At 48.7% G+C, this 24,720-nt stretch overlaps 1 protein-coding gene across 3 annotated transcripts in view; it reads left to right on the top strand.

Moving 5' to 3' along the window:
• The window catches only part of LOC147097007 (acid-sensing ion channel 1-like), a 361,076-nt gene that overhangs the window by 299,097 nt on the left and 37,259 nt on the right, over positions 1-24,720 (top strand). For all 3 annotated transcript variants that reach the window (XM_085972733.1, XM_085972735.1, XM_085972734.1), the window contains exon 8: positions 16,095-16,174. In XM_085972733.1, coding sequence (XP_085828859.1) covers positions 16,095-16,174 — 80 coding nt within the window. The remainder of the gene's footprint in view (positions 1-16,094; positions 16,175-24,720) is intronic.

Raw genomic sequence — 24,720 nt, 5'->3', positions numbered from 1 at the left:
GGACACATCTGGTCAATGGGGATCTATGGTGGGTGGACACATCTGGTCAATGGGGTCTCTGTGGTGGGTGGACACATCTGGTCAATGGGGTCTCTGGTGGGCGGACACATCTGGTCAATGGGGTCTCTGGTGGGTGGACACATCTGGTCAATGGGATCTCTGGTGGGCGGACACATCTGGTCAATGGGGATCTATGGTGGGCGGACACATCTGGTCAATGGGGATCTATGGTGGGCGGACACATCTGGTCAATGGGGTCTCTATGGTGGGCGGACATATCTGGTTGATGGGGATCTATGGTGGGCGGACACATCTGATCGATGGGGATCTATGGTGGGCGGACACATCTGATCGATGGGGATCTATGGTGGGCGGACACATCTGGTCAATGGGGATCTCTGTGGTGGACAGACACATCTGGTCGATGGGGATCTATGGTGGGCGGACACATCTGGTCGATGGAGTCTCTGTGGTGGGTGGACACATCTGGTCGATGGGGATCTCTGTGGTGGACAGACACATCTGGTCGTTGGGGATCTATGGTGGGCGGACACATCTGGTTGATGGAGTCTCTGTGGTGGGTGGACACATCTGGTCGATGGGGATCTCTGTGGTGGACAGACACATCTGGTCGATGGGGATCTATGGTGGGCGGACACATCTGGTCGATGGAGTCTCTGTGGTGGGTGGACACATCTGGTCGATGGGGATCTCTGTGGTGGACAGACACATCTGGTCGATGGGGTCTCTGTGATGGGCGGACACATCTGGTTGATGGGGTCTTTGTGTTGGATAAATGCAACAAGATAAATGGAGTGCTCTATGACGAGCAAACAACTGGTAAATGAAGGTCTCTGTGGGACATAGGCAGCTTGAGGCATGGCCCCCAAAGGTGGAGTGAAGGGAGGGGGGGGGCGATACATAAAAGGCCAGAGTCCGAGGAATGGAGAGTTTGGTTGTGGTGGGGGGAGGTGCAGGGGAGAGTTGTAGGGCTGGAGGAGGTTAGAGATAGGGAGGGGTGAGGGCATGGAGGAATTTAAACACAAGGATGTGAATTTTAAATTGGAGGCATTATGGAACGGGAGCCAATGTCGGTCAGCAATGACAGGGGGTGATGGGTGAGCGGGACTTGGTGCGAGTTAGGACACGGGCAGCAGAGCTTTGGATGTTTACAAAGAATGGGACGCTGGCCCGGAGAGCAACGGGATAGTTGAGTCTGGAGGTGACAAAGGGTTTCAGCAGCAGATGAGCTGAGGCAGGGGCGGAGGCGGCTGATGTTATGGAGGTGGAAGTAGGCAATTTTGGTGATAGAGAGGTTATGGGGTCGGGAGCTCAGCTTGAGGTCGAATAGGATGCTAAGGTTGCAGACGGTCTAGTTCAACCCGAGACAGTGGCCAGGGAGGGGGATGGAATGGATGATTAGGAATCATACTTCCTTCTGGCTTCTCACGGAGCAGCGCTGATGATGGCTGTGAAGGAGTACACAGCCCGCAACAGTCTGTTTACTCAGCTAGAGAAGTGTGGCGGTGAGCCGCAGCTGTGAGTGGTGAAATAAATCGGATTAAAATGAGGGGGAGGCGAAACTAATCCAAATTAAAAATGAAGCGTATATTTTGCTGCAGGAACACAGAGTGACTGCTACCACCTTCAAAAGCCTGTCCTTAACCAGTTTATTAGATGTTAGGGTATTCTCACCACATAACATACAGACCTTCGACAACATGACAGTTCTCTTGAAGTCATTACAAACTGACACAGAAATCACTTGAGCTTTGATGTTTCTCTTATAACCTTGCCTGCACCCTCTCCAACCCAACAGTTCTATGAAATGATTCAAACACTGACTTTTACCTCAGAGACTGAGGTTTGAATGCAATCCAGACAGATAAAACGACAGGCTCCTGTAATAACTAAAAGAGCCCAAAGTGAAATAAGGTTGTATCGTCTCAAATCCATTTCTAACGGGCATAAGTCTACAGTGCAAAGCTACCCATTAACAACAACAACTTGCATTTATATAGCACCTTTAACGTAGTAAAACGTCCCAAGGCGCTTCACAGGAGCGTTAATCAAACAAAATTTGACACCAAGCCATATAAGGAGATATTAGGACAGGTGACCAAAAGCTTGATCAAAGAGGTAGGTGTTAAGGAGCGTCTTAAAGGAGATGCCCCGACATCGCCTCGGTTACCGCTCCACCAGGAAGTGGAGCGCCCGACATTGCGCTCCACTTCCTGTGCAGGGCGGTAAGCCGAATTTAGCGGCCGGGGCGGTACTTCCGCGCCGGGCGCTAAATGCCCGGCCTTAACTCGGTTGCCGCCCCCAAACAGGGCGCAGCCGAATTCCGCGCCCTATATCTGCGCTCCTCTAATTCTGGCCTCTTGAGCATCCCAGATTTTCATCGCTCCACCATTGGTGGCCGTGCCTTCAGCCGCCTGGGCCCTAAGCTCTGGAACTCCCTCCCTAAACCTCTCCACCTCTCCACCGCTCTCTCCGCCTTTAAGACGCTCCTTAAAACCTACATCTTTCGCCTGTCCTAATATCTCCTTATGTGGCTCGGTGTCAAATTTTGTTTGATAATCGCTCCTGTGAAGCACCTTGGGATGTTTTACTACATTGAAGGCGTTATTTAAATGCTGTTGTTATTTTAAAAGATCAATGAGACGGGAGCGATCATGGCAGGGATTTAAAGCTCAACGGCAGAAGGCTGGCTGTTGTTTCTGAAGTTCATAAGATACTAATGCACAAAGCTCAGTTTTAGTCAAGACCTGAGTGAATGACAGACATTTCACCTGGGTCCTGATCTCATCTCAGCTTATCAGGAGACTGTAGCAGGCAAACTAATAGACCTGAACCACGAGTAATGAAACATTGAGTCGTTGCTTGCAAGCTCCGCAATGTAACTAAATCTGGAGATCGCAATGGCTCACAACCAGGATCAAGCCTAATAATATTGGAGGCAAGTGCGTAATCCCTCTATCTGTGTATATGTAATGTACTGTGATAACTAAGGCTTTCCCCATTATCTTCAGGTGCGCTAAATAAAAGTCAGTGTTGTACCAATTGTGAGCAGCTTGGTGCAAACTTAATACAATAGCAAAATACTGCGGATGCTGGAAATCTGAAATAACAACAGAAAATGCTGGAAATACTCAGCAGGCCAGGCAGCATCCGTGAAGGGTCACAGACATAGAAACATAGAAGATAGGAGCAGGAGTAGGCCATTCGAGCCTGCTCCGCTATTTAATGAGATCATGGCTGATCATCCAAATTCAGTACCCTGTCCCTGCCTTCTCCCCATATCCCTTGATCCCTTTAGCCTTAAGAAATATATCTAACTCCTTCTTGAATATATTTAATGAATTGGCCTCAACTGCCTTCTGTGGTAGAGAATTCCACAGGTTCACCACTCTCTGGGTGAAGAAATCCCTCCTCATCTCTGTTCTAAATGGCTTACCCCTTATCCTTGACTGTGACCCCTGGTTCTGGACTCCCCCGCCATCTGGAACATCCTTCCTGCAGCTAGTCTGTCTAGTCCTGTTAGAATTTTATACGTTTCAATGAGATCCCCTCTCATTCTTCTAAACTCCAACGAGTATAAGCCCAATCAACCCAATCTCTCCTCATACGTCATTCCTGCCATCCCAGGTATCAGTCTGGTGAATCTTCACTGCACTCCCTCCATGGCAAGAACATCCTTCCTCAGATAAGGCGACCAAAACTGCACACAATACTCAAGGTGTGGTCTCACCAAGGCCCTGAAACGTTAACTCTGTTTCTCTCTCCATGGATGCTGCCTGGCCTGCTGAGTGTTTCCAGTATTTTCTACTGCGCAAACTTATTTCACTTTGGGCTCTCGCTGTGGTTAGAGGAAAAAAAACCTTCACCCAATCAGTCTGAACCTAAGTCCCAGTCCAGGAGGAAAAGGGCACTCTTAAAATAATTTCCCCAGGCGTCAGCTCTCCTTTGACCTCTGGCTGTAATCCTTCCCCGCCCCCACACTGCCATCACCAGTGACGAAAAGCTCCAAAAATGTTGCCTATTCGGACCACATTCTGTTTTTATATTTGTAGTGTATGTGCTTTAAGTCAGAACTACTTTTTACAGCTCCTGTATACTGTAGTACCGGCAGTAACCACACCGGTATATAAGCTGTGCGCATGCCTCTGTACTCCAGTCTAGAGATGACCCTCCTCCAGTAAAGACCTGTTGTTTGTTTATGTACAGCATCCGTGTAATTCTTTATCCACTGAACCACAGATCTAACAGTGGCGACGAGTGTTGATGCGAATCTACCTGCAACATTAAACAAAAAAAAACAAAAAAAATAGTCGAGTCCAGGAACACGGGCGTCGACCGCGAGCAACCGCCCAGCAGTCAGGCAGAGATCCAACTTCGCTGGGGAGGCTGTGGAGAGCCGGGCTTGGTTCCCCAGCCACAACGAGCAGTAAGAGACCGACGACAGGTCCTGAGCAGACCCTTTCCGAGCAGCGGCGGCTGGAGCCGACCGACGGCAGAGAGAGAGAGAGGGCAGCGTCGACGGGGTAAGAAAAAGGGTGAAGAGAGCAGGGCGCAGCCGGGGGTTGATCACCGAGCGGCGTCGTGGAAAAATACTGCAAAACCGGAGAGAGAGAGGGTAAGAAACAGCCGGGTTCTAGACTGAGCGGCGTCGACAAATATCAAGAGAAGAACGCGCAGAGCACAGCCAGGGATCACGGGCTGATCAGGGTCCGCGGGGCGAAGCAAGGGGAGACGCCATTGAGCCGCGGAGAAGCAGGGAGAGCGCAGGAGGCGCCATTGAGCCGCGGAGAAGAAGGAAGAGCGCGGGAGACACCATTTTGCGAAGCCGCAGCGGAGAAGACGGGCGAGCGCAGGAAGGAAGGAAAGCGGGGGAGACGCCATTTTGTGCCAGCGGAGAAGAAGGGGAAGCGCAGGGGGCGCTATTGGTGATAGTTAACGCACAACCAAGGATGCCGAAGAGTGGCAGTATCTCTACGTTTGACAATGAAGTCGAAGATTGGGCGACATATGTGGAACGTATTGAGGTGTACTGCAGGGCGAATGAAGTGCCAGATGCTAATAAAGCACCGGTTCTGTTAAATTCCATGGGTGCAAAAACTTATGGGTTACTGCGAAATCTAATAACCCCAGAGAAGCCGGTAAACAAGAATTTTGAAAGCATAGTAGAAATCCTACAGGACCACTTAAACCCCACACCGCTGCTGATAGCAGAACGATTTAAGTTCCATAAAAGGAACCAACACAAAGACGAAAGCAATGCTGAGTACCTAACGGAACTGCGCAAGCTATCGAAATACTGCCAGTTTGGAGCGGGACTAGCAGACACGTTAAGGGACAAGTTTGTGTGTGGGCTACAAAGTGAAGGAACCCAGAAACGGCTTCTATCAGAAAAGGACCTTAAGCTTTCAGTATGGCAGTATCACACGAAGCAGCCGCAAGGGGCGCTGCAGAGATACAACGGAGACCGCAAGAATACGGCACCAACGAAATGACCTATGGAACAGGGAAGTGCTATCGCTGCGGCAGAACAACACATGACCAGAAAGATTGTTGGTTCAAGGACCAAGTGTGCAGACAGCGTGGGAAAGCAGGACACATAGCAAGAGTCTGCAGGTCTGGGAAGAAAACCAACAGTAAGAAATCTCCACAGGAGAAGTACAAAAAGGTACACCAGGTGGTGGACAGTGGTTCAGACGAACAGAAAAGTGACGCAGACTCCGGAAGCAAGGAGCTGGGTTGTCTGAAACTACATAATGTAACCAAAATAGAGGATCACCAGACTATCTGGGTTGCACTCAAGATAGACGGAGTCCAAGTGGAAATGGAATTGGACACAGGGTCAGCTCTAACAGTCATAAATCAAAGAGACTACAAGCGGCTATTTTCACATATACCCTTGAAAGCTACAGAGATTGTCTTGAAGACGTATACGGGGCAAAAAGTCTACCCCAAAGGAAAAATAAGGGTGAAAGTGACATATAAAGGTCAGGAAATACCTAAAATGGATATATATGTATTGCCAAATGGAGGACCACCACTGCTAGGATGTGAGTGGATCCGGAAGATACATTTAGATTGGCATTCCATACAGGCACTGAAGGTGGAGGCCAAAAAGGATGACGACGTCACACCTGGACGACTGTCAAAAATGCTAACTGACGCAAAAGAAGTGTTCCAGGAGGGACTAGGAACACAAAGGAATAACAGCAACAATTAAAATAGAGGATAATGCAAGCCCAAAGTTTCTGAAGGCCAGACCAGTGCCTTATGCGATCAGACCAGCGGTTGAAGCAGAGCTGGAAGGGTTGGAACGTTCAGGAGTACTGTCCAAAGTGGACTGGAGCGAGTGGGCTACACCCATCGTCCCTGTAATGAAGAGGTCGTTGAGTAATACGCCTGGGGAACCAAAGAAGATCCGCATCTGTGGGGATTTTAAGGTGACAGTGAACCCAGTCCTTCACACGGTGCAATATCCGCTTCCACGAATTGAGGATATTTTCGCCTCGCTATCTGGTGGTAAACGCTTCACCAAAATTGATCTAGCCCAGGCGTACTTGCAAATGGAGGTAGAAGAAGCTTCGAAACATTACCTTACGATCAACACCCATAAAGGTCTCTATCAATACAACCGGCTGGTGTTTGGAGTAGCCTCAGCTCCGGCTATCTGGCAAAGGGCGATGGATCAGGTCCTGCAAGGGATTCCAGGGACCTAGTGTTATTTGGACGACATCTTGGTCACAGGCGAAAATGACGGTGATCACCTCGCTAACTTGGAGAAGGTGCTCGCCAGATTAAAGGAATATGGGCTACGAGCTAATCGCCACAAGTGCGAGTTTTTCCAGAAACAGATCTCGTATTGCGGCCACGTCATCGATGAAGAGGGGTTACATAAGTCCCCTGACAAGATTGAGGCAGTAGTCAAGGCTCCAGCACCGGAAAATGTGTCACAACTGAGGTCGTTCCTCGGGCTGGTAAACTATTACAAGTTCTTACCAAATTTGTCTACGGTACTACACCCGCTGAACACCCTACTGCAAACAGGGGTACCATGGAAGTGGGATGACGAACGTAGACGAGCTTTCCAGAAGTGTAAAGAATTGATCACATCAAAAGAGGTGTTGGCCCATTTCAACCCAGCACTACCAATTCATTTGGCATGTGATGCATCACCCTACGGCATTGGAGCGGTGCTGTCGCACAAATTCCCAGACGGGTTGGAGAGGCCAGTGGCCTTTGCGTCTCGGTCACTAACCTCAGCCGAGCGCAACTACGCCCAGATTGACAGGGAGGCCCTCAGCCTAGTATGGGGAGTAAAAAAATTCAACCATTATCTGCATGGGCAGAAGTTCACCTTGCTGACTGACCACCAACCACTTGTCTCCATCTTTAATCCTAAGAAGGGCGTGCCAGTAATGATTGCACAGCGGTTACAAAGATGGTCCCTGTTTCTAGGGGCGAATCAATATGAAATAGAATATAAAGGCACGAAACAGCATGGGAACGCTGATGGGCTATCACGCCTGCCACTGCCTACGGTGGAGGAAGCACCAGCAGTGGACCCTATCGAGATATTTTATTCGTCGATAATTGAACGATTGCCAGTAACAAACGCGGATATAGAGAAGGAGACCCGCAATGATCCGACGCTGTCACGGGTATATGAATTGACGGTGAGGGGATGGCCAACACATGGTGACTCACTGTTGCCAGCATTCTCATCCAGAAGAGAACAGCTGTCAGTATGCCAGGGGACAGTGATGTGTGGATCCAGAGTGGTGATTCCACCCAAGTTAAGGGAGAGAGTGCTAAAGGAGCTACATGAAGGTCATCTGGGGGGAGTGAAAATGAAAAGCCTTGCTAGGGCTTATGTGTGGTGGCCGGGAATCAATCAACAAATCGAAGACCTAACTAAGAGCTGCTTAGGATGCCAGAAGGTCCAAAATGCACCACCCATGGGAGTGGCCCTCCTCTCCATGGCAACGGGTGCACATTGATTTCGCTGGTCCATTCATGGACTCAATGTTCTTAATAGCAGTGGATGCTCATTCAAAGTGGCCTGAGGTGATAAAGATGTCTTCAACCACTACAGAGAAAACGATTGCAGTCCTACGGGCCATATTTGCCAGAAACGGTTTGCCAGAGCAGATCTGCTCTGATAATGGACCACAGTTTGTGTCCGACGAGTTTCAAAAATTCATGAAAAGGAATGGGGTAAGGCATTACACATCCGCCCCGTATCATCCAGCCACCAATGGATTGGCTGAGAGGTTCGTACAAACCTTTAAGAAGGCGATAAAGGCCATGTGCGACGAGGAAATTCCACTACAGCATAAGATGGATAATTTCTTATTAGCCTACCGAAACGCGACACATGCAGTTACCAACCAGACCCCGGCCATGATGTTCTTTAACAGAAGGTTGAGATCTCGTCTGGATTTGCTCAGACCAAATGTGCAAAGAAATGTTGAGGACAAACAATTCCAGCACATCAACGAGAAGCCGACAAGGAGCTTCAATGTAGGGCAACCAGTCTTGGCCCGTGACTATCGAACAGAGAAGTGGCAACCCGGAACGATATGTACAAGGCAGGGGCCATTAATGTACACAGTGGATGTCGGGGAGAACATTGTGAGACGCCACGTCGATCAGATCTTAGCGTCACAGGAAGGCGTCAACCCCATGTCTCGAGTACCTGGGGATGAACCCGACATACCGGTAGCATCTACTTCAGACCCAGTAGCAGTGGAACCCGATGAACTACCCGATGAAAAGGGGTCAGAATCGCCTCTGCACCAAGAACAAGAACCTCCGGAAAGGCGCTATCCCGAAAGGGTCAGGAAGCCGCCCCAAAGACTGAATCGATAAATGGACTTTTTGTTATTGAATGTACATGTAAAAATGTAATTGTTATTTGAATATTAAGGGGGTATTATTAATCTAAAAAGGGAGGAATTGTAGTGTATGTGCTTTAAGTCAGAACTACTTTTTACAGCCCCTGTATACTGTAGTACCGGCAGTAACCACACCGGTATATAAGCTGTGCACATGCCTCTGTACTCCAGTCTAGAGATGACCCTCCTCCAGTAAAGACCTGTTGTTTGTTTATGTACAGCATCCGTGTAATTCTTTATCCACTGAACCACGGATCTAACAATATTGGCTGCCTTGGAAGCTCTGTGCTGAGGGATTGCACAGGGAGTTTTAGCTACAAAGGAATTCGTCAAACTCACGGATATTTTGGAGATCAATATCATGAAGTGTGCCTAATGCAGCAAGCAAACCTTATCTGTCTCGCAGTCTTTCAAATTCCATTCTATGCACCTATGAAAACTGCCACTGAGAATTTATCTATTTTTTGACGGTGGAATTGGGAGAGATACGGAATTCTGCTTCCCTTCTCTGTCGTCAAGAATCATTGTGCTCAAGACTCATGAACTGAGATAGGCCTTCCATTTTAGTGCTTTGTCAGCAGTGTTCTGCACTGGAATCCTTATCTCCCTTCATTCGGCAAGACATAACTTTGTTGCAGGTTCAACCACTGAGAAACATGAATGTCAGTGGACAGGAGCTGGTTTGGTGTGACAGGGCAATCACAGATTTTCCACAGCTACACTAAACTCTAGCATAAAATGTAACTGCCAATCATTTGTAGCTCATTTATTCCCATCTTATCAGAGTGAGGTTCCTGACTGCAGCTCCAATGAGAACAATGCCAAATAATATCTTGTCCACTGACTGCATTACTGTTCAGTTTGTGTCAGGCATTTAACAGAATAAATTTTCAGGGAGCTGTGGTAAGGTATTCCATTAAATTTTTTACTGTGAATATTGAAACACCCTGATATAGTCATTCTAATGGCCTGTGTGAAGTTAGGAAACACAGTGGCCTAGAAATTGGGTTGGGGCGCCAAAGTGGCGCAAAAGTCGCCTGAGCGCAGGATTTAGCGCAGCAATCGGAGTAATACCGATCGCCAGAAATTCAGTTTCAGTGCCGCTCGAGGGACACGGGGCGAGGCTCGAGGCGCTCCGCGTCCCTCTTAGGGCGCTGAAACTGATTATCACAGTGCAACGTGCCGCAGCGGCACGCTGCGGTACTGCAGGCCTTCCTCCCACTGTTAAGGGGGAGGTGCCTGCAACAGCGCGATCCCCACTCGCGAGTGCCGGCAAATGAGCCCGGCACCAAGGAGAAGTGCCGGGCTCTCGGGAAACAGCCGGCAATGCCGCGGGGGGGGGGGGGTGGTTAGGAGGCCGGGGACGGAGGTGCTGGCAGGCGGCCGCCGAAAAAGCAGCCGCCCCACACCTCCACCTTAACTTGCGCCGCTGCCGGCACAGTAAGGCCCCGTGAACCGGGCGCGGGTAGCGAACGGCGCAACTGCAGCGTTCGCTACCAAATATCGCGAACGGGGCGCGAACGGGGCGCTGCGCACACCAATGACGTCATCGGTGGCGGCGCAGCGCAAATGCCTAACGCCACCATTAGCGCCCCTACTGAATATCGCGGGAGACGCAGCCACTGACTGCCTCTTTAGGCACTAACAGGTGGCGCTACTCACCCAATTTCTCCCCCATAGAGTTATACAGCACAGAAAGAGGCCCTTCGGCCCATCGCGTCTGCGCCGGCCATCAAGCCCTGTCTATTCTAATCCCATTTTCCAGCACTTGGTCCATAGCCTTGTATGCTATGGTGTTTCAAGTGCTCATCCAAATGCTTCTTGAATGCTGTGAGGGTTCCTGCCTCTACCACCCTTTCAGGCAGTGAGTTCCAGATTCCAACCGCCCTCTGGGTGAAAAAGTTCTTCCTCAAATCCCCTCTAAACCTCCTGCCCCATACCTTGAAACTATGCCCCCTGGTTATTGACCCCTCTACTAAGGGGAAAAGTTCCTTTCTATCTACCCTATCTATGCCCCTCATAATTTTGTACACCTCAATCAGGTCCCCCCTCAGCCTTCTCTGCTCCAAGGAAAACAACCCCAGCCTGTCCAATCTTTCTTCATAGCTGAAGCGCTCCAAAGGATGGTAGAAGTTTGGAACTCTCTTCCGCAAACGGCAATTGATGCTAGATCAATTTTTAATTTTAAATCTGAGATTGATAGCTTTTTGTTAACCAAAGGTGTTAAGGGATATGGGGCTATATGGAGTTAGGTCACAGATCAGCCATGATCTCATTGAATGGTGGAACAGGCTCGAGGGGCTGAATGGACTCCTCCTGCTCCTATGTCCCTATGTTTGTGTAATAATAGCATGCAGGGGGCATACTGGGATTGAGGGAGAATCAAACCCAGAATTGTTGGGGGAAAATATCTGGGCAATCATTATTTCGGCCTGTCCCAGTGCGTATGATGTTCAGAGGTTAGTATGATACGTACTCCAAATGTAGATTTATGAGCGGATTTACATGGAGCATTGGTGTGAAGTGATTTCGGCTTTGCACCCATGCTAAATGGGCAGTGTAAATCCTCAGTCAGGTTCCTGTTCTAACTCCAGGGCGAAGTGGAGCGAGATTCCCTCGAGGAGTTAGTCTCGCACCACTACTGCTTGACACCACATGGAGTGTAAATCCAGATGGATGTCGAGGCTGGCTCACAAAGTGCTCAGTACATCGGAACCTCTCCCCCGCTCCTGCACCTTGGCAGCCTCCCAACCTCAATGTACGGGAAACTTTTTTTTATCCGGCACCGACGGGACCGACGTGATGTCGGTTCATCAAAAGTTCCGGATAACCGAACGCTATAAAAGATACGGAGAGCTGACAGCTCCGTATAAAGCAACAAACCCTGTTGCTTAGCAACAAGTGCAGAACAATGGCCACAAGTTCCAAGCGTCTCTGTAGCTTAGCAACAGCTGCAGCCACACCCTTGCACAGCAACAGATGAGGAAGGCAAGTACAATATGAAGTAAAACCTACTCCTGAATTTTGCCGGTTAACCGAGATTTCCGGTTATTTAGGTGCCGGTAAATCAAAAGTTTCCTGTAAATGCTTTGCGATTGGGAGAGCGCTGTGCCCATGCTTGTATTCGGGAAGCACACGGCTCTCGACCCACGGTGGCTATTACCGTACAAGTGAGTTCCAGGAAATGTAAAAGCAAAATACTGCGGATGCTGGAAATCTGAAATCAAAACAGAAAATGCTGGAAACACTCAGCAGGTCAGGCAGCATCTGTGGAGAGAGAAACAAAGTTAACGTTTCAGGTCGATGACCCTTCATCAGAACTGGAAAAAGTTAGAGACTGAACAGGTTTTAAGCAGGGAAAGGAGGGAGGTAACCTCGGCCCCTATTTTTTCAGATGGCAGCTGTTGATAATTCTGCCATACCCATTTACACCTCCTCTAGACCCATCTTTTGTGTCTTTACTTGTCCCATTACCATCTCCTTTTGCCTCGCACCATCGTCCCTTTTGTCATTTAATCTCTCCTGCCTTCCACCCTATCACAGACCTTCCCTTTTGTTCTTTCCTCCCCTCCCCCCTTTCCCTGCCCCTGCACTTGCTTAAAAACCTGTTACATCTCCAGCTTTTTCCAACGTTGGGCTCGATTTTCATTGACCCGTGGAGTCGGGATTGGAGGCGTGTGGGGGGTTAAAATCCCGAAATCGGGGGGGGGGCACGAACCAATCCCGCCCACAACCCGCCTCCATGCCAGTTTCAAAGGAGGCGGGTACCCGCCCCGCACTGGGACCCGCCTCCCCGAGGCGGGAAGGGATTAGTGCCAATTAACTGCCTGTTAACAGGTAGTTAACAGGCAGTTTTTAGCCTAATCCCTATTTTTAAGGTTGAACTGTGGGATTCCCGATGGCTCCAAACCACGCCAAGTTAGAGGAGTCGGGCCGTCGGGTTGAAGGGCTTGGAGGGGTCGAGATGTCGGTGTTTAGGTGAGTGATGTGTGCATGAGTGCAAAGGTAAGTGTGTTTGGTGTGTCTAAAGTGATTAAAGAAGTTTAAATTACCTGTACTTACCTTTTCAGCCTTCCTTCCTTTAGGTTCGGGGAGTCCCTCATCTCACCGGCACAGAAAGCAGAATGGCTGTGATCTGTCAAAAGTGACAGCCTGCAGCTTTCTGTGCAGGAGAGATTTCTAACTGAGTCTGTGTAGAAGGACTCAGGTTAGAAGTAAGACTGTCAGTGTTTGACAGCTTCAAACAGCTGTGAAACGCTGATATTTCATCTGTCAAAAGCTCTTGACAGATGAAATTTCCGTCTGTGATGTCACCTTTTGTTGGGTAGCCCTTAATTGGCCTGCTGAGCCCGCCGGGCGGGCTCAACAAGGTCAATCAAGTGAAAATCGCGTGGATTGGCCGCATCTCGATGGAGGCGGGACTACAACCCCGAAAGTTGTAGTCCCGCCTCCAACCCGACTCCTGAATGAAAATCCTGCCCGTTAACTCTGTTTCTCTCGCCACGGATGCTTGAGTGTTTCCAGCATTTTCTCTTTCTATTTCAGGGAATTTAAACTGGGTTCTACCAGGCTGGAACCCAGATGCACCCGACTGGTTTGGCAGATCTTTCCATCATTGGAAAATATTTGATATGCTAATTGTGAGTTATGGAGCTGTTTCTTGGACACTTGCTGCAAGGAAATTGGACCCTGTTAAAAAGAGGGATATCGAGTGCAAATATTTTTAATAGGGAAACCAGCTCAAATGCTCCCAGTCCCCGACTTGATTGTTAACATTCATTATTTATGACTCTTGTGTTTAGTTGTAAAGTTGACATTCCAGTCAAGCAGCATGAAAAGGGCCAAATGGTGTCTTAATTGGACTGCCTGTCAATGTAATAAATGGAATGCTTGGTGCGGTACTGATATTTTACCACTAATATCATAACAAGCACACTAAAAGAACAAGGCAAAAAGAACCAGAGGCGAGGTGTGGAGAATTCTTTACTCAGCGACTTGTTGTGATGTGGAACGCGCTGCCTGAAAGGGCGGTGGAAGCAGAGTCAATAGTAACTTTCAAAAGGGAATTGGATAAATACTTGAAGAGGAAAGATTTGCCGGGCTGTCGGCAAAAAAGGGACAAATTGGAAGCAATGTTCCCTTTAATATTTTTTTTGGGCTGCGCCGCCCCTTTAACGGGCTGCGCGGCCCATTCAAATTCCCGCACACGCGCGGTTTTTCCGATGGTAAAGCCGGCAAGCGGCCTGCGCGGGAGCTGCAGACAGCTGCGCGGCCGTGCGGCCCAAAGGGAACATTGATTGGAGAGCGCTTTCAAAGAGTCGGCACAGACCAGATGGGCCGAATGGCCTCCTTCTGTGCTGTAGCATTCTGTGGGCTAAAAATTGAGTAGAGCCCCCCTTTGGGCCGCTAACTTAGCACCCCGGAAAAATTAGCACCCCCCACCCCCCCCGCAACGGAAATTGAGTGGTAGCGCCCCAAGAGGGAAGCGGGGCGCTACTGGAAGTGCCCCGCATCCCTCTTGGGGCGCAGCGAGGGAATATCATAGCGCTACGTGCTGCAGCGCCGTGGTATTGCAGGCCTTCCTCCCCTTCTTAAAGGGGAGGGGCCTTGCGCAGCGCGACCCTGGGCCCCCGGGGATCGGGAGTGCCCGCAAAAGAGCCCGGCACTCAAAAGAAGTGCCGGGCTCTTGGAACGCAGCCGGCACTCCGCGGGGGGGCGTTTCAGGAGGTCGGGGACGGGAGCGCAGGCAGGTGCTGGCAGGCGGCCAGCAACAAAAATGGCCGCCCCACACCTCGCCTTTAAATAGCGCCTCCCCAGCCGCAGGTAGGCCCCCCCTGACTCCGTCGGACATAGCGTCCGGCGGTAAGTCGGGGGCACTCCTGAAGATCGCGGCCGGGGCGCGAACAGGGCGCTGCGCACGGCGGTGCAGCGCTATGGGGCGCTACCAGTTACCACCGCCGCTAACCTCCCACTGAATTTCGCGGGAGGCGTGGGAGGCGCTGCGTCCGGGCGCTAGTTGCTTTGCGCCCCTAACGGGAGGCGCAAAGCAACCGAATTTTTCCCCTTACGATTCTATAAAGGTTTCAATGTCACTGCCAGTGTGCTTTGTGCTTCACAGCAGTGTAAAGTGACAGTATATGTCCAGACTCAGCATCCAACCTGACTCTCGGATATAGCAGTATGAGAAACTCTTGGGGAAGCTGTCTACACCAGTTGGTGTCAAACTAGATTTAAACAGTTCTTGGAGGGTCTATTGGATCTCTTTGGCCCTTCAGTAACTCTCATCGTTTAAAACCTACTCAGGGAGCAGGGCTCTGTGCATGCGTATACAGTCTCTTGTGCAGCGCTCTCTCCTGGCCCTTACAACATGATTCAAAGCCCACAGCACAGATCCTCATGAACTTCCTCTTCCTGTCTGATTTTCCCAGAAGTCCTTTCCGCTGATGTCATGCACGGGGAAAATACATCAATTCATTCACTAAACGTGCCAAGTTGTCTATTGCACTACCTTGAATTCACGCAGCCTGTTGATCCATATTTTCTGGAAGTTACAGTGACTGGTGAAAGAAAAGAAGCCAGCAGTTCATTCCTAATCTGGACGAATACCATCCTAAAGGCATTTTGTTCAAACATCCTATCTAGGTTTATGCTCGTAAATGGAGTGGGAAAAGAATTACTTTCACAGAAAGGCATCGGTGTCACACCATGTTTTTTTGTGTTTGTTCCTGGGATGTGGGCGTCACTGGCAAGGCCAGCATTTATTGCCCATCCCGAATTGCCCTTGAGAAGGTGGTGGTGAGCCGCCTTCTTGAACCGCTGCAGTCCGTGTGGTGAAGGTACTCCCACAGTGCTGTTAGGGAGGGAGTTCCAGGATTTTGACCTAGCGACGATGAAGGAACGGACGATATATTCCCAAGTCAGGATGGTGTGTGACTTGGAGGGGAACTTGGAGGTGGTGGTGTTCCCATGCACCTGCTGCCCTTATCCTTCTAGGTGGAAGAGGTCGCGGGTTTGGGAGGTGCTGTCAAAATCTTTATTTATGATGAATACGATGATTGCAGCCATATTGCAAAGAGGTGACAAGCTTCTGAGTAAACAATTTTTATTTAGTATGTGAAAGAAGACTACACTGCCAGTTATCTGCTGCTTTAATCATGAACTCCTGTTATTTTCTGTTCAAAGGTGACATTGGAGGTCAGATGGGTTTGTTCATCGGTGCAAGTCTCCTGACCATACTGGAACTTTTTGACTACATGTATGAGGTAAGCTTTTGTAAGTCCTTTCGCGCTAGCCTTATGTACAAGGTCTCAGAAGAAGGGAGTGTGTACTGTTTTGTTGAATAGAGAATGTAAGAACTGATGCATTTAAGGGGAAGCTAGATAAGCACATGAGGGAGAAAGGAATAGAAGGATATGTTGATAGAGTGAGATGAAGTAGGGGTGGGAGGAGGCTCGTGTGGAGCACAAACACCGGCATAGACCAGTTGGGCCGAATGGCCTGTTTCTGTGCTCTGGACTCAATGTGATATTTTGTAATTCCATGCAGCTGACTGTGAGCGCCCTGGTGTCTCGGTTGGTAAATGCACCACCCGGTGTGGTACTGAGCCACACAGACTAGAAATGGCCAAAAGTTGGTCTATGCAAAGTTCACTTCTATCAGCCGGACTGGTGTTACAAATAATCATTGTCAAGTGACCAGTTTTATACTCGCATCATCTTTTTCCACATGCATTAGTGGCCTGAGGTAAATAAACACGAAGGTGAGAACAGTATCAGCCAAGGATGTGATTCCCCCCATGGTTGAATAGAATGGTGGAACTGCACTGAACTTGAAGGATGGCTGCGTGACTGAGGTAACACAAGGTTGCCAGTGCTGGTCGAAAAAACCATAGCATGAGTCAACGAGTGGAGGAGGGAAGATTGAGGTTAAAAAAAAGGAAGGCAGTAAAGTAACTGAAAAACAAGACGGGACTGGGTAGCACAGTGGCTTATACAATGCCCCTTCACCTATATATATAAAAATGACCTGGATATTGGAATACAGAGTAGAATTTCTAAATTTGCCGATGACACCAAACTTGGGGGTGTGGCAAACAGTGAGGATGATACCAATCGACTGCAACAGGACAAGAAAGGCTAGCAGAATGGGCAGACAAGTGGCAGATGGAATTTAATACAGAGAAGTGTGAGGTGATGCATTTTGGCAGAAGGAACAGGGAGAGGCAATATACACTTAATGGCACAGTTTTAAAGAGTGTGCAGGGACAGAGAGGCCTGGGAGTTAATGTGCATAGGTCCCTGAAGGTGGCAGGACATATTTGAGAGAGTGGTTAGCAAAGCATATGGGATCTTGGGCTTCATAAATAGAGGTATTGGGCTCGATTTTCCAAGCCCCGAGGAGGCGGGTTTGGAGGCGGGAAAATTGCAGAATCGGGGGGCAGGAACCCATCCCGCCCCCAACCCGCCTCCGTGCCAATGTCCCAGGAGGCGAGTACCCGACCTGTGCTGGGAGCTGCCTCTCCGAGGCGGGAAGGGGATTAGTGCCAATTAACTACCTGTTAACAGGTAGTTAACAGGCAGATTTTTGCCTGATCCCTATTTTTAGCCCTGAAATGTGGGCTGTCCGACAGCTCCGAACCACGCCAAGTTAGCGAGGCGGGCCATCGGTCTGCAGGGTTGGAGGGGTCGAGATGTCCATTGTGCAGGTGAGTGATGGGTGCATGTGTGCAAAGGTAAGTGTGTGAGGTAAGTGTAAAGTGTTTTAATAAGTTTTACTTACCTTCACTTTCTCCTGCAGGCTTCCTTCCTTCAGTTCTCGGGAGTCCCTGAGCTCAACGGCACAGAAAGCAGAATGGCCGCTGAACTGTCAAAAGCTGCAGCCTCTGCTTTCTGGTCTGGAGAGATCTCTAACTGAGTCTGAGTAGAAGGACTCAAGTTAGAACACAGATTGGCAGTGTTTGACAGCTTCACAGAGCTGTCAAACGCTGATTTTTCATCTGTCAAAAGCTGGGCGGGCTGGACAAGGTCAATCAAGGGAAAATAGCGTGGGTTGGCCACAAGTCGATGGAGGCGGGACTACAACCCAAAAAGTGGGAGTCCCGCCTCCAAAAGCTTCCCATTGACAAAATCGAGTCCATTGAGTACAAAAGAAGCGAAGTTATGCTGAACCTTTATAAAGCGCTGGTTAGGCCACAACTGGAGTATTGCGTCCAGTTCTGGTCACCCCACTTTAGGAAGGATGTGAAGGCCCTTGAGAGGGTGCAGAGGAGATTTACCAGAATGGTTCCAGGGATGGGGGGTCTTAGCTATAAGGACAGGTTGGAGAAGCTGGATTTGTTTTCATTAGAGCAAAGGAGGTTGAGGGGTGATTTGATAGAGGTGTACAAGATTATGACGGGTTTGGATAGGCTAGACGGGGAAAGGCTGTTCCCACGAGCTGATGGTACAAGGACTAGGGGACACAGATTTAAGATTTTGGGCAAGAGATACAGGGGGGACCTGAGGAAAAACTTTTTTACGCAGCGAGTGGTGAGGACCTGAAACTCGCTGCCGACGGAAGTGGTGGAAGCGGAGACACTCAATGTTTTCAAGGGGAGACTGGATAGGCACTTGAGGGAAATAAACTGGCGGGGCTACGGGGATAGAGCGGGGGAATGGGACTGGTGGGATTGCAGTACAGAGAGCCGGCACGGACTCGACGGGCTGAATGGCCTCCTTCTGTGCCATTATGACTCTATGGGCTGGATTTTCATTCAGAAGTCGGGAAGGAGGCGGGACTACAACATTCGGGTTGTAGTCCCGCCTCCATCGAGATGCGGCCAATCCATGCGATTTTCACTTGATTGACCTTGTTGAGCCTGCCCAGCGGGCTCAGCAGGCCAATTAAGGGCCACCCGGCAACAGGTGACGTCACAGACTGAAATTTCATCAGTCAAGACGTGTTGACGGATGAAATATCAGTCTTTCACAGCTGTTTGAAGCTGTCAAACACTGACAGTCTGACTTCTAACCTGAGTCCTTCTATGCAGACTCAGTTAGAAATCTCGCCAGCACTGAAAGCTGCAAGCATATCCCTTGATCCCTTTAGCCTTAAGAAATATATCCAAATCCTTCTTGAATATATTTAATGAACTGGCCTCCACCACCCTCTGTGGCAGAGAATTCCACAGGTTCACCACTCTCTGGGTGAAGAAATTCCTCCTCATCTCAGTCCTAAATGGCTTACCCCTTATCCTTAGACTGTGACCCCTGGTTCTGGACTCCCCGACCATCGGAAACATCCTTCCTGCATCTAGTCTGTCCAGGCCTGACAGAATTTTATAGGTTTCGATGAGATCCCCTCTCAATCTTCTAAACTCCAGTGAGTATAAGCCCAATCGACACAATCTCTCCTCATACATCATTCCTGCCATCCCAGGTATCAGCCTGGTGAATCTTCGCTGCACTCCTTCCATGGCAAGAACGTCCTTCCTCAGGTAAGGTGACCAAAACTGCACACAATTCTCAAGGTGCGGTCTCACCAAGGCCCTGTACAATTGCAGCAAGACATCCTTGTTCCTGTACTCGAACCCTCTTGCTACGAAGGCCAACATACCATTTGCCTTCTTAACCACCTGCTGCACCTGCATGCTTACCTTCAGCGACTGGTGTACAAGAACACCCAGGTCTCTTTGCACTTCCCCTTCTCCCAATCTATTGCCATTCAAATAATAATCTGCCTTCCTGTTTTTGCCATCAAAGTGGATAACCTCACATTTATCCACATTGTAGTGCATTTGCCATGTTTCTGCCCAATCACCCAACCTGTCCAAATCGTACTGGAGTTTCACGACATCCTCCTCACAGCATACCCTCCCACCCAGCTTTGTGTTGCCTGCAAATTTGGAGATATTACATCCAATTCCCTCGTCCAGATCATTAATATATATTGTGAACAGCTGGGGTCCTAGGACCGATCCTTGCGGTGCCCCACTAGTCACTGCCTGCCACTCGGAAAACGACCCGTTTATTCCAACTCTTTGCTTTCTATCCGCCAACCAGTTCTCTATCTAAGTCAATACCTTGCCCCCAATCCCATGTGCCTTAATTTTGCACGCTAATCTCTTATGCGGGACCTTAATCGAAAGCCTTCTGAAAGTCCAAATACACCACATCCACTGGTTCTCCCTTATCTATTTTACCAGTTACATCCTCAAAAAATTCCAGTAGATTAGTCAAACATGATTTACCTTTTGTAAATCCATGTTGACTTTGTCCGATCCTGTCACTGCTTTCCAAGTGCTCTGCTATTACATCTTTTATAATGGACTCTAGCATTTTCCCCACTACCGATGTCAGGCTTACCGGTCTATAATTCCCCGCTTTTTCTCTACCACCTTTTTTGAATAGTGGGGTAACATTAGCTACCCTCCAATCCATGGGTACTGTTCCAGAGTCTATCGAGTTCTGGAAGATGACCAGCAATGCATCTACTATTTCTAGGGCCACTTCCTTAAGTACCCTAGGATGTAGATTATCAGGCCCAGGGGATTTATTGGCCTTCAGTCCCATTAATTTTCCTAACACCATTTCCCTACAAATACTGATTCCTTTCAGTTCCACCCTTTCATCAGACCCTATGTTCCCCGGCATCTCTGGGAGTTTATTTGTGTCCTCCTTTGTGAAGACAGAACCAAAATATGTATTTAGTTGGTCTGCCATTTCTTTGTTCCCCATTATAAATTCCCCTGTTTCTGACTGCAAGGGACCTACGCTTGACTTCACCAATCTTTTTCTCTTCACATATCTATAAAAGCTTTTACAGTCAGTTTTTATGTTCCCTGCAAGCTTACTTTCATATTCTATTTTCCCCTTCTTAATTAATCCCTTTGCCCTCCTTTGTTGAATCCTAAACTGCTCCCAATCCTCAGGATTATTGCTTTTTCTGGCCAATTTATATGTCCTCCCCTTGGATCTTATGCTATCCCTAATTTCCCTTGTTAGCCACGGTTGAGTCACCTTTTTTGTTTTATTTTTATGCCAAACTGGGATGAACAAATTCTCTAGTTCATCCATTCGGTCTTTGAATGTTTGCCATTGCCTATCCACTGTCAACCCTTTGAGTGATATTCCCCAATCAATCCTAACCAACTCGCGCCTCAGACCATCGTAGTTTCCTTTATTTAAATTTAGGACCCTAGTCTCTGAGTCAACTACTTCATTCTCCATCTTAATGAAGAATTCGATCATATTATGATCACTCCGACCCAAGAGGCCTCGTACAACAAGATTGCTAATTAATCCTTTCTCGTTACATAATACCCAGTCTAAGATGGCCTGAACTCTGGTTGGTTCCTTGACATATTGGTCCAGGAAACCATCCCGTAAACACTCCAGGAATTCCTCCTCCACAGTATTGTTACTAATTTGGTTAGCCCAATCTATATGTAGATTAAAGTCACCCATGATGACTGCTGTGCCCTTATTGCACACTTCTTTAATTTCCCTTTTAATGCCATCCCCAACCTTCGCCTTACTGTTTGGAGGTCTATATACCACTCCCACTAACGTTTTCTGCCCCTTAGTATTTCTCAATTCTACCCAGACAGATTCCACATCATCAGAGCTAATATCCTTCCTTACAATTGTGTTAATCCCTTCTTTAACCAGTAATGCTACCCCACCTCCCTTTCCTTTTTGCCTATCTTTCCTGAATATCGAATACCCCTGGATGTTGTGTTCCCAGCCTTGGCCATCCTTGAGCCACGTTTCCGTAATCCCAACCAAATCATATGCATTTACTTCTATTTGCGCAGCCAATTCATCCACCTTATTACAAATGCTCCTCGCATTAAGACACAAAGCCTTCAGGCTTGTTTTTTTTAACGTTCTTAGACCTATTAGAATTATTATTTACTGTGGCCACGTTTGATTTAAACCATTGATTTCTCTGACTGCCACTTTTGTTTTTCTCCTGCCTATCTTTTGCTTTTATCCTTGTTTCCCTTTCCTCTGTCTCCCTGCCCAGGTTCCCAACCCCCTGTCATTTTAGTTTAAACCCTCCCCCAGAGCACTAGCAAACACTCCCCCTAGGACATCGGTTCCAGCCCTGCCCAGGTGCAAACCGTCCAGTTTGAACTGGTCCCACCTGCCCCAGAACCGGTTCCAATGTCCCAGGAACTTGAATCCCTCCCCGTTGCACCATTCCTCTAGCCACGTATTCATCTGAAATATCCTTCTATTTCTACTCTGACTAGCACGTGGCAGTGGTAGCAATCCTGAGATTACTACCTTTGAGGTCCTATTTTTTAATTTACCTCCTAACTCCCAATATTCCGCTTTTAGGACCTCATCCCGCTTTTTACCTATATCGTTGGTGCCGATATGCACCACGACAACTGGCTGTTCACCCTCCCCTTCCAAGATGTTCTGCAGCCGCTCTGAGACAAACTTGACTCTTGCACCAGGGAGGCAACACACCATCCTGGAGTCTCGTTTGCGGCCGCAGAAACGCCTATCTATTCCCCTTACAATAGAATCCCCTATTACTATAGCTCCACCCCTCTTTTTCCTCCCGTCCTGTGCGGCAGAGCCACCCCTGGTGCCAGGAAGTTGGCTGCTGCTGCTTTCCTCTGATAAGCCATCCCCCCAACAGCACTCAAAGTGGTGTATCTGTTTGAGAGGGGGATGTCCACAGGGGACCCCTGCACTACCTGCCTGCGCCTAGTACTCTGCCTGTTGGTCACCTGTTCCCTTTCTGCCTGTCCAACCTCTACCTGCGGTGTGTCCAACTCCATAAATGTGCTATTCACGATGTCCCGAGCATCGCGAACGCTCCAGTATACATCCAATCGCAGCTCCAGTGCTGCAATGCGGTCTGTCAGTAGCTGCAGCTGGATGCACTTCCTGCACATGTAGTTGTGAGGGACACAGGAAGTGTCCCTGAGTTCCCACATATCGCAGGAGGAGCATACCACGTGGCCGGGCTGTCCTGCCATGACTTACCCTTTAATTAATTGAATTTAAATTAAATCAATCAATCCCACTAATTACACTACAGTTAAATGGTTTACCAACAGTCCCCGCTACACCAGAGAGACCTTAGTAACTATAAACCACAGAGTTTAAGTTTATAAAGAGAGAAATACTCACCAACCAATCACCTACCTGCTTTCTGGTGACGTCACACTTCAATCACTTTTTACTTCTCTCCCTCCGTCTGAGCTCGGAGATTGGAGACTGGTACGCCTCATCTGGTCTCGGAGCTGCTTTTAAATACTGCCGCCACTCAGCCTCGTTCCCTCGCAGGTCCGCCCGCCTGCCGCCGCTGCTGCTCTGAGGCCTCACCTGGTCTCGGAGCTGTTTTTTAATACTGCCGCCGCTCAGCCTCGTTCCCTCGCAGGTCCGCCCGCCTGCCGCCGCTGCTCTGAGGCCTCACCTGGTCTCGGAGCTGTTTTTAAATACTGCCGCCGCTCAGCCTCGTTCCCTCGCAGGTCCGCCCGCCTGTCGCATTTCTTACATTGGCCCTTTGTGTATAGGAACCGAGAGATTCATCTTTTACTGTTCCGAAGATTGCTGCAAGACTTGCCTTGGGATCACATCAAATCAAGGCAACCCATCAAAGTGTCAGGAAAATGCATCAGGCAGTTAGACGTGTTTATACTCGCCCATTACCAACACAATATGGCCAACCCTGGGTAGACTCCCTGTTTGTCTGGAGAAGTTATCTTCAAATGATCCCCGTGGCATCCATTTTCTAAAAGCTTCAGCGTGACGTTTACTGTTTGGAGTAAGCAGAACAATGATGGTTGTCCCAAAAGTGACGGCACATTGAGATTTATCTGCATGAATGATTACCCCGTGCAGACACAGTTACTGTTAGCTAGCCCAGTGATGCCAGTAACTTGATTGTCCACCATTTGATTCGAGCCCGTCTGTCGAGCTTTCCAACGACTCCTCCCAGACAATTTTAATTGGTATTCCCAGTGAACTATGGGACTTCAAAGCTCGATCAGGCTTTCAGATCTTAATTTGAATCAATTCTGCCTCTGCACAAAGACATTAACCAGCACTACGGATCAATCAGTCTAATCCTCCTTAAAAGTTCAGTTTAGCTATTGTGTGCACAGTGATGTTTGGGAAGAATGTCGGCTTTAAATAACAATCAATTCAAGTGAAGCACTCAGGCACAGCTCTTAGTGCTTTTTATGCTGGAGTTTGCAGCCCGGGTGAAGACATTATTTTATCGTCCTTTTTCTCAAGCATTGTATTATATTAAAAGATTGCAACCAACAAAAGCAGGCAATCTAACAATAGCATTATGCCCCCTTGGACACTCTCGGTGATCCAAACTGAGTGGAGCTTACAGACTTCCATCAGAGCGGGAGGGCAAATCGGAGAGGTCTCCCCACACAGCCCCTCGCCACTGGATCAGGAATGCTATTAACAGAGTCCGAGGAACAGGTCACCTACCTTGGTTAAAGAAAGAAAGAACTTGCATTTCTATAGCGCCTTTCATGACCTCAGGACGTCCTAAAGCGCTTTACAGCCAATAAAGTAGTTTTGAAATGTGGTCGCTGTTGTAATGTAGGAAACGCGGCAGCCAATTTGCACACATGATAATGACCAGATAATCTGTTCTAGTAAAGTTGGTTGAGGGATAAATATTGGCCAGGATACCGGGGAGATCTCCCCTGCTCTTCTCTGAAATAGTGCCATAGGATCTTTTACATCCACCTGAGAGGGAAGATGGGACTTCGGTTTAACGCCTCATCCGAAAGGCAGCATCTCCGACAGTGCGGCACTCCCTCAGTACTGCACTGGAGTGTCAG

This window comes from Somniosus microcephalus, chromosome 33, assembly GCF_052327205.1.
Source record: "Somniosus microcephalus isolate GS21.2 chromosome 33, FLI_Smic_1.0, whole genome shotgun sequence".
Taxonomy (NCBI): Eukaryota; Metazoa; Chordata; class Chondrichthyes; order Squaliformes; family Somniosidae; genus Somniosus; species Somniosus microcephalus.
The sequence above is the reverse complement of the archived record's forward strand: the minus strand, read 5'-3'. Positions and strand labels throughout refer to the sequence as shown.